The sequence below is a fragment of the Myotis daubentonii genome, chromosome 6 (genome assembly GCF_963259705.1).
Source record: "Myotis daubentonii chromosome 6, mMyoDau2.1, whole genome shotgun sequence".
Taxonomy (NCBI): Eukaryota; Metazoa; Chordata; class Mammalia; order Chiroptera; family Vespertilionidae; genus Myotis; species Myotis daubentonii.
Window position 1 is genome coordinate 64,505,448 of NC_081845.1, and position 8,906 is coordinate 64,514,353.

The 8,906-nt window shown below is 41.9% G+C and overlaps 1 protein-coding gene across 1 annotated transcript; it reads left to right on the plus strand.

The window, feature by feature from the left end:
* The first annotated feature begins 5,148 nt into the window (after window positions 1-5,148).
* Window positions 5,149-8,450, plus strand: OOEP (oocyte expressed protein). Its single transcript, XM_059699631.1, has 3 exons — window positions 5,149-6,808; window positions 7,003-7,187; window positions 7,558-8,450. Exons 1-3 carry the CDS (start codon window positions 6,622-6,624, stop codon window positions 7,645-7,647), a joined length of 462 nt encoding a protein of 153 aa, XP_059555614.1. The 5' UTR covers window positions 5,149-6,621; the 3' UTR covers window positions 7,648-8,450.
* The last annotated feature ends 456 nt before the right edge of the window (window positions 8,451-8,906 follow it).

Genomic DNA, 8,906 nt, shown 5'->3' on the forward strand with positions numbered 1-8,906 from the left:
TCTTAAGAAATAGTTTGTGATTTTCTTGCAATGACTTCATCTAGTTTGGTATTAGTTCAATGCTGGCCTCATAGAATGAATTAGGAAGTTTTCCCTCTGCTTCTATTTTCTAGAAGATATTATAGAAAATTGGTGTAAGTTTTTAGCCCTAGCTGGTTTGGCTCAGTGGTTAGAGTGTTGGCCTGTGCATCAAAGGGTCCCAGGTTCAATTCCGGTCAAGGGCACATGCCCAGGGTTGCTTTTGCAGGAGGCAGCCAATCAGTGATTCTCTCTCATCATTGATTTTTTAAAATATATTTTATTGATTTTTTACAGAGAGAAAGGGAGAGAGATAGAGAGTTAGAAACATCGATGAGAGAGAAACATCGATCAGCTGCCTCCTGCACATCTCCCACTGGGGATGTGCCCGCAACCCAGGTACATGCCCTTGACCAGAATCGAACCTGGGACCTTTCAGTCTGCAGGCCAACGCCCTATCCACTGAGCCAAACTGGTTTCGGCTCATCATTGATTTTTCTCTCTCTCCCTTCCTCTCTGAAATCAATAAAAAAAATTTAAAAAAAGAAAATTGGTATAAGTTTTTAAATGTTTGTTAGAATTCACCAGTGAAACATTTATGTCTGGTACTTTCTTTTTGCAAAGTCATTAATTATTGACTCAATTTTTTAAATAAATATAGGCATATTCAATATTATCTGTGCTTTAATATAGTAATTCATTTTGCTCTTCTCTCTTCCTATATTTAATATGAACTCTATTTACTTTATGTCTAATGTATCTCATGAGTTAGCATCTATGCTTAGTTTCATCTATCTTCATTTGTTTCTCGTGTTCTCTACATAGCAGATTTATTATTAAAATACCAAACACACATGGCAATCTACATCTTGAATATTATTTCCTAATCTTCTTTCTATACCATGAGTCATTTTTTAGTAGTCCTTCTGGGTTGGAGTGCTCCTTCCTGAATATTTCTTTGATTTGGAAAGGTGATTCTTAGCATTTATTCGGGATGCTTTTTAATTGCACCCCCTTCACATTTCTAGCCACCACAGTAGGAGATTTCCTCGATGCAGTGATGTCTCCAAGTACTCTATGAGGCAAGATGTCCCAGAGCTTACAGGACAGACCAAATCACACAGTTATTGAATCAATTTAAAACATTCAGTGAGAAGCAAGTGAAAAGAGAGATGGAATAAGTTAACACACGTTAGACTGCAGGCAGGATCAAAAGACCACACTACATGAATCCTGCGTTATGCAATGTTCATGTCTTTTCCCTGCTGCATCAGCCTTTGGGGTTTGAGCGAGGGGAGAAGGAAACAAGTGCTGTTCAAGTGGAGATACCCTGGCCACAGCTGTAACTTGCTAAAGTGCTGAGCAGCTGTGAATTTTATCTTATGTCTCTGGGCAGAGAAAGCATCAGACCAAGATGGGTGTTACCAAAGATTTAAGGCTTGAACATTTGGTGCCTCATGAATGTTGGGTACTATTTGTTTTTCTATAGCAAACTGAATCTTCTTATGTAATACAATAAACATAATTTATATTCCATTTACTTCAATAAGAGCAAATAATGCCCTTCTGGCCCCCAATCTAGGCAGAAGTAAACTTTGCTACTTTCAATCAAGCCAAGCCATGGTCCCAGTTCGGTAGAAGATGTTAATTCAGCACAGAACTTTGTTGAGGCTCAGAGGAGGAAACAAGTGATAAATTGGGGGCCTACATCAAGAGAAGGGATAGAAAAAGGAAAATGAAATACCAGGTCACCAGTGAGTTCAAGACTAAAGTGAAACAAACAAAAAGACTAAAGTGAAAGACTAGGAAATTCTTTTCTAGGAAAAAAAAAAAACCTACTGAGAGAAAAAAAAATGTAGTGGGAAAAGTGACTTAAAGAGGTCAAACTGAGCAAAAAGCAACAAGAAAATGGCTAAGTTACAAGTTAATACTCTGAAAGGGGAATAAAGGGACATGAGCAATGCAAGTAAAAGTTTTATTTTGTAAGCATGAATTAAAAGCAAGGGACATGAGCCCAGCAGGTGTAGGTTGACCCATGAATCAGGAGGTCACAGTTCGATTCTGGGACAGGGCACATGCTTGGATTTCGTGCTCGATCTCTAGCAGAGGGCTTGCAGGAGGCAGCAATCAATGATTCTCATCACTTATGTTTCTATCCCTCTCTCCCTCTCTCTGAACTCAATTAAAAAAAAACACACAAACGGATCATTGTGTCAAAAAAAGCAACTTTTAAGGTTATGATCCTATCGCAGCCTTCGAAAGATTAATATATGGAGGGTCAAAGAAGACATTATAAAATATCAACATTTAGCCCCTGATTTTGAAAAGGAGGAATGGAAAAAATTTGGTTGTACCCTTTACTCAGTCTTTGGCACTTTCAGTATGGCCACTTGGTGGCTCCAGATTATTTTAAATAGATATTAGCTAAGTTTATCCATAAAATCATCCATCATGGAACAGACAAATTTGTTATTATCTTAAGTCAGCATTGATGGGGAAACTTTATAAAGACAGCTGAGGTTATTTTCAGATTATGTATCACCTGTCAACAACATAATCCTTAAAAAATTGCAAAGGTGGGACAAGACCTGGAACCAGAGCCTCAAGGACCCTTTGACAGTGTTTGTTAAATATCTCCTTACAACTCTACTTTCCTTATTTTAACCATTTTTTTCCTATCGGTGACATACATTTTTGATGTTATTATTTGGTACAAAAATTGGTATTATGTCTTCTTTATGCTTTGTAACATTTTTCACTGTATAGAGAGACTTCATCCTTAGAGTCGAAGGTTACAAGGAGTGAAGTAATGAAGAACAAAGTTTCGCAATGAGAAATTACAAAACCAATTCACTCACGTACTTTACTGTCTAAATCCAAAGCCCCTCAGACTGGTTCCTCCAGGGCTAAGCAAAGAAAATGAAAGCAGCTCTAGTCAGTTTGGTTCAGTGGAGAGAGCGTCAGCCAGCGAATTGAAAGGTCCCAGGTTTGATTCCGGTCAAGGGCACATGCCCAGGTTGTGGGCTCTGTAGGGCGCAGCTATAGGGTTAAGCCTGGAACTGACCTGTTGGCAAAGCCACAAACAAGTCCCAGCTTAGAGGGCACAGTCCTCTTAGCATAATTAGGCTTGACCTTATGACGGCTTCCTAGATCCTTCCTAGGTAGCTAATGGGCTATGGGAGGTGCAGCCAGTGCTGCCAAAACAAGTGAAACTCACAAGAACTATTGTAACTATGGTGACCACTACCTTGTTTACCTCTGGCTATAAAATAAAGGCTCAGCTTGCCTCTGGATCTCTCTCTGTGGCCTCAGCCAGGCACAGGAGGATCCACCTAGACCCAGCTTATTCTCTTTGTCATTTCTTCATCCTTCACCGCCCTCACTCAGGCTTTAGAACCCTTGGCTGAGCTGGCTCAGCACAGGGCTCGATCCCCAGTAGGGGGCGTGCAGGAGGCTGCCCACCCATGATTCTCTCTCATCAATGAATTTCTCTCCCTCTTCCTTCCTCTCTGAAATCAATAAAAATATATTTAAAAAACAAACAACACAAATGTATTTTTTTAAAAAAAAAAAAAAAAAAGGAAAGAAAAATGAAAGCACATGAGCCACTGGAAGTCTTCTTGGTAGAAGAGTTTTAACTTGCACTCAGTCACACAGCTAGAAAATGTTGGAGCCAGAATTAAAACCGTGCCCACCTCCCACTCATCAGAGCCAAATTAGGAAGCCTTGGAGATAAGAGAGTGGAAAAACTGATTCATCTTGGCAGATTCTGCTAACTTCTAAAAACCTTTCTGTTTTGAAGCTGGCATGGGGTCAGCAAGTAAAACTCAAGGCTTGCCAATTGTAGGAAACTTTTTTTAAAAAAAACATTTATTTTATTGATTTTTTTACAGAGAGGAAGGGAGAGGGATAGTCAGAAACATCGATGAGAGAAACATCAACCAGCTGCCTCCTGCAAACCCTCCACTGGGGATGTGCCTGTAACCAATGTACATGCCCTTGACCAGAATCGAACCTGGGACCTTTCAGTCTGCAGGCCGATGCTCTATCCACTGAGCCAAACTGGTTTGGCCAATTGTAGGAAACGTAATATGGGGTCTCTGTATAAGACCAGGACCCCAGATGACTATACTTCCAAAAATGAAACTAAATCAGAATTAAATTTTGCCATCCAGATGGAAATGTCAAAGAACATAATCTTAACTTTGCCTTTCTCAATTATGTCTATATATATATATATATATATATATATATATATATATATATATTATTGATTTTTCACAGAGAGGAAGGGAGAGAGATAGAGAGTTAGAAACATTGATGAGAGAGAAACATCGATCAGTTGCCTCCTGCACATCTCCCACTGGGGATGTGCCCGCAACCCAGGTACATGCCCTTGACCGGAATCGAACCCGGGACCCCTCAGTCCGCAGGCCGACGCTCTATCTACTGAGCCAAACCGGTTTCGGCTCAATTATGTCTTGACCTAATAATTAATTACTACAAACCAGCCTTGTGACTAATTCTACGTGTAGGAGTCTGAAATTTTCCAGGCGATAATGTGAACTGGCCTCAGGTTGAATGCATCCTTGAGAGAATGGCTCAAGCCAAAAATTATCATTTTATAAAAAGGTGACATTATCTCCCTACCTAATGTCAATTTTAAAAAATTAACCCCAGGTGGTACAGGATTTAAATGTTAAGATAGAAACGTCAGCATTCTCAGTAGGAAGTATAGTGAATATTTGTAGACCTCCAGGCAGGAAAGGATTTCTTAAGCAAGACACTTACTGTAAAGATTGATGAACTTGACTGCATTAAAATTAAACAGTCATCAAAAGACACCTTAAATAAACTGAAAAGACAATTTAAACTAGAAGATACTGAGAATACACACAACTGACAACGGATTAGGAAGAGACTGAAGAATACATTAAATAAAATGCTTTCACATTTTTATATCTTCCATACTTGTTTTTTACAATGTGCATCATTATTATGTGATTTTTATTTATTTATTTTTATTATTTTTCTAAGAGTCTTCACATGAGAATACTTTTTCCATTGATCTTTAGAGAGAGGGAGAGGGAGAGAGGGAGGGGAGGAGAGAGAGAGAGAGAGAGACATCAATTGGCTGCTCCTGCATGCCCCTTACTAGGGATTGAGCCTGACACCCTGGCATGTGCACTGACCTGGATCGACCTACCTCTTGGTGCATGGGACAACACTCAGCCAACTGAGCCACACCGGCCAGGGCTGTTATGTTGATTTTTAAAATTAAATTGAAGAAGTAAAAACATCCACTAAAGTTAGATTCAACACCTTCTCTTATACAAATTATCTATTGATAACTGTTGATGCCTAGATGATGCGGATGAGGGAGTTCAGTATATTAATACTATCTCCCTTATATAAATGATCAAAAATGTCCATTAAAATGATTTAAAAAACAACACATAGCTAGTTGTAAGAACAAAACAGTTTGTGCAGCAGCTGCTATCTATTCTAAAACAACTACCAAATAATATTTCTAGAGATGCATTAGAAAAAGTATATAAACATGCATGGAATGATATAGACCAGCTTCAGGAGAATGATATCCTGTGGCGAGAGAAAGGAAAGCTATTTGAGTGATATCTATTTTAAAGAGAAGAGAAGTGAGGCAATGTGGGGAAATGTTAACATATTGTAGGGGTGTTGTTCATGGGTGTTTGTTATATAACTTTTTGAATGTGTGAAATCTTTTATAATTTAAAGTTTTACCTAAAATTAAAATCATTGGGAAGAAATGTACATCCATATTGTTTTAGGGTTTTGGAAATAAATGGGATTTGTCTATACTTGCTACATATTCTATAAGGAACAGCTTTGACTTTTATATTTTAAAACACAAAACACTTGCTTGAATGACTTAGAGGTAGTAACTAACCAGACAATCAGAAGATAACAGGAAGCAGAAGAGAGAAAAATGTAGATTCAATGAGCCTGCCCTCAGCCTGATTTGCCTACCAAACTCTGGTTCTCAACCTTGGCTGCACATTAGAATCACCTGGGAATCTTTTTAAAATCCTGATATCTGGGCCTCATCCTCTGGAAATTCTGTTTCTTTGTTACGAAGGTTGTGGCCCCACCCCATAACAAAGAAACAGAATTTCTGGAGGATGAGGCCCAGAAATCAGGATTCTAAAAAGATTCCCGGGTGATTCTAATGTGCAGCCAAGGTTGAGAACCACTGCCTTAAAGTGACTTCCAGTCAACATAGTCTCCAATGCAAACCACACTGTTAGTCAGCTGGGGGGAGAGGAGAGGGGAGGGGTCTTGGAGGCCAGGTGATGCCTTACTTGTGGAGATGACCTCTGAGACCCAGCTGGAGCCAAATAAAGACTAAGTCAAGGTCCCAAAGAAGTCCTGGTGATTGATGCAGAGCAGGAAGCGCCCTATGGAGCCTGCAGGCCCTGGTGCCCAGTGTCCATTGGGCTGGGGGTGGGGTAATGCCAGAAGGGGCGGGGCTGCACGGAGACCCTAAAAGCGGGCACAGGCTCCGCCTCTGATTGGAGTTCTGCGAGAGCCGCTCGACCTCGCCCTGAAGCTGCAGCTCCCAGCATGGTCGACCAGCCCGATGCTGTGGTCCAGGAGGACCCATGGATGTCCGCGCAGGCCCTGGACAGGCTGCTGAAGATGCCGCTTCCACTGCCACGGATTCGCACCCGGCCCTGGTGGTTTCCTGCGCTGGAGCTGAGAGACCCATTGGTGTTTTACCTGGAGGCATGTCTGGCTGACCCCATCTTCGGTGAGCGAGCCGGGTGTGCAGGTGGCCTGGTCCCCTCCAGTCTGGGAGGCCGGCCAGGGCACCTCTCTACAGCCTTTCCCAACTTCGAGGGCCACGTTTCACGCCAGGAAAACGGCGGCGGCGGCCTTCCTTTCCCATCTGCCTCCTCTTGACCTTCGACCATGCCACCCCTCAGTCTCTCTCTTCCTGTTTAGGCAAAAACGGAGCCATGATTCCGGAAATAGAGTGGATGAACCAGGTCCTGCTGACGGTGGAAAAGGTGAACTCCGGGAGCTTAATCGAAATCACTGTTTTCGGACAGCCCCGTGTCCAAAATAGGGTGAAAAGCGTGCTCCTCAGCCTGGCAGCAAGGCACCGGGAGAACCGTGCCCGAGGTGAGGCTCTTTGCAACCTGCATGTGGAGGGAGCCCAGGTGAACCGCCTGGCGGTACCTGGCTTCCTTCCAGCCTCTCTTCCCTTCCCAATACTTTCTGCAATTTCCCAGGTCCAGTAACGTGCAGGCAGCCCCTGGGCATCCCTTTGTGCTGAGTCCAAGTAGGAACTTGGGGTAGTAAGCTGAGATCTGACACATTCATGCCCTTCACTGCCCATGTCGGCCTCAGTTTGATTATACAACTATTTCCAGATCCAAGTTCAGAACCTCCACCCAGAGAAATGGTGTTGCCAGCATCCCCCCCCCCTCCAGCCCCTCCCCCTGCCCGCAGTGACCGAGTAATTTGAAACTGAGTATTTTTGCTTATCCAGATAAGAAGATAAAACAACTTGAGAAGTTCTTGAAGGCCCATGGGTCACCTCCCCCGACTCCTCAGTCTGCCGGGTCTGGGTCTCCTGTTGCATGATATTGGCAGGAGCATTATGAGAACCGACCTGCTCCTGCTCCTGCTCCTGAAGTTAAAAGAAGGAAGTGTCCTTAAATCTCAGCTTCTTTCTTTCTTTTGCTGGATGGATGGGTGGTTTGGTTATTCTGATGCAGATGTGAGTGCTGTTGTAATAAAATGAATTTCCTTTTTGTCCACTGAAATAAAAATCTTTGCTCACTTAAAATTAAGCAGATTTACAAAAGATTAACAGTTCATGCATGTCTTTTTAAAAAAAAAAAATTTGTGGGTTTATTTGAGCCAAACTGGACAGTTGCTGGGAAGCAGAACCTCAAAGAATTGAGATAATGCTTCAGAGAATGGGGGTTTCTCATTTTTATACATTGTAATTAAAGGAGGCCAAGTAGGTGAGTTACATGAAATCCATTGGTGATAGATTAGAGAGGCGGGAGAAAGCAAAAGGGAAACCTCTGGGATTGGATAAAAAGTAAAATGATAGACACACACTTAGGTGGGTGGAGGAATAATTAACATGATAACAATGAAGGAATTTGTGGTATCTGTCCTGGAGTCCAGGCACATTAGGTTGTGCCCCAAGGGGTCTGGAAAAAGGGAAGTTACAAGTTACCCAGACATTTCAAGGATATGTTATCAGAGATGCAAAAAGACAGATAGGTTCAGTTAAGGTAAAGGTTGACCTTGTCAGTGAAGACACCTGTCTAGGAGGTGACCACCCACCATTACTGCTTTCAGTTAAAGTTTAATTTCAGACCATCCTTTGTAGTTACTTTGTCTTTGAGTTTGCAAGATAGTCATGCAGGCCTTTCCTGAGCTTATCAGGTTAGTTGTGTGGCCCCTTTCGTCCATACATCTGAAGTATGGTAGCAACCATTTCAGGTGGAAACTGTAGTTTAACTTTAACCCTGTTGTTTGGCTTAACGATAGAAAGGTTACTTTGATTTTCTAAATTGTATAAGTCATCCCATTCGATTGAATGCCTTATTGATTGAATGACTATTCCATTGATTGTTATCATACTGGTCTTAGAGAGCACATTCTTCTGTACCTGGGAAACAGGACAGCACAATTACCCTAAATTGTTTTAGTGGCCACAGGTGGTGCGTTCCAGCTGCCTCAGTGGTCCCGAGACCAGGACAGCACAATTACTCTAAATTGTCCTGACAACTCAGTTGTCGGGAGACCCGAGGGCTCCAGATAATGTGTTTCTATCAACTCAGTGATCCAGAGACCCAAAACTGTAATTTAGATAACATGCCTAA

Bases quoted from the DNA above. Each gene is read 5' to 3' on its own strand.
- OOEP (XM_059699631.1), top strand. From the start codon at position 6,622: ATGGTCGACCAGCCCGATGCTGTGGTCCAGGAGGACCCATGGATGTCC. The intron at 6,809-7,002 runs GTGAGCGAGCCG...CTTCCTGTTTAG, and splicing joins TCTGGCTGACCCCATCTTCG to GCAAAAACGGAGCCATGATT. The intron at 7,188-7,557 runs GCTCTTTGCAAC...TATCCAGATAAG, and splicing joins AGAACCGTGCCCGAGGTGAG to AAGATAAAACAACTTGAGAA.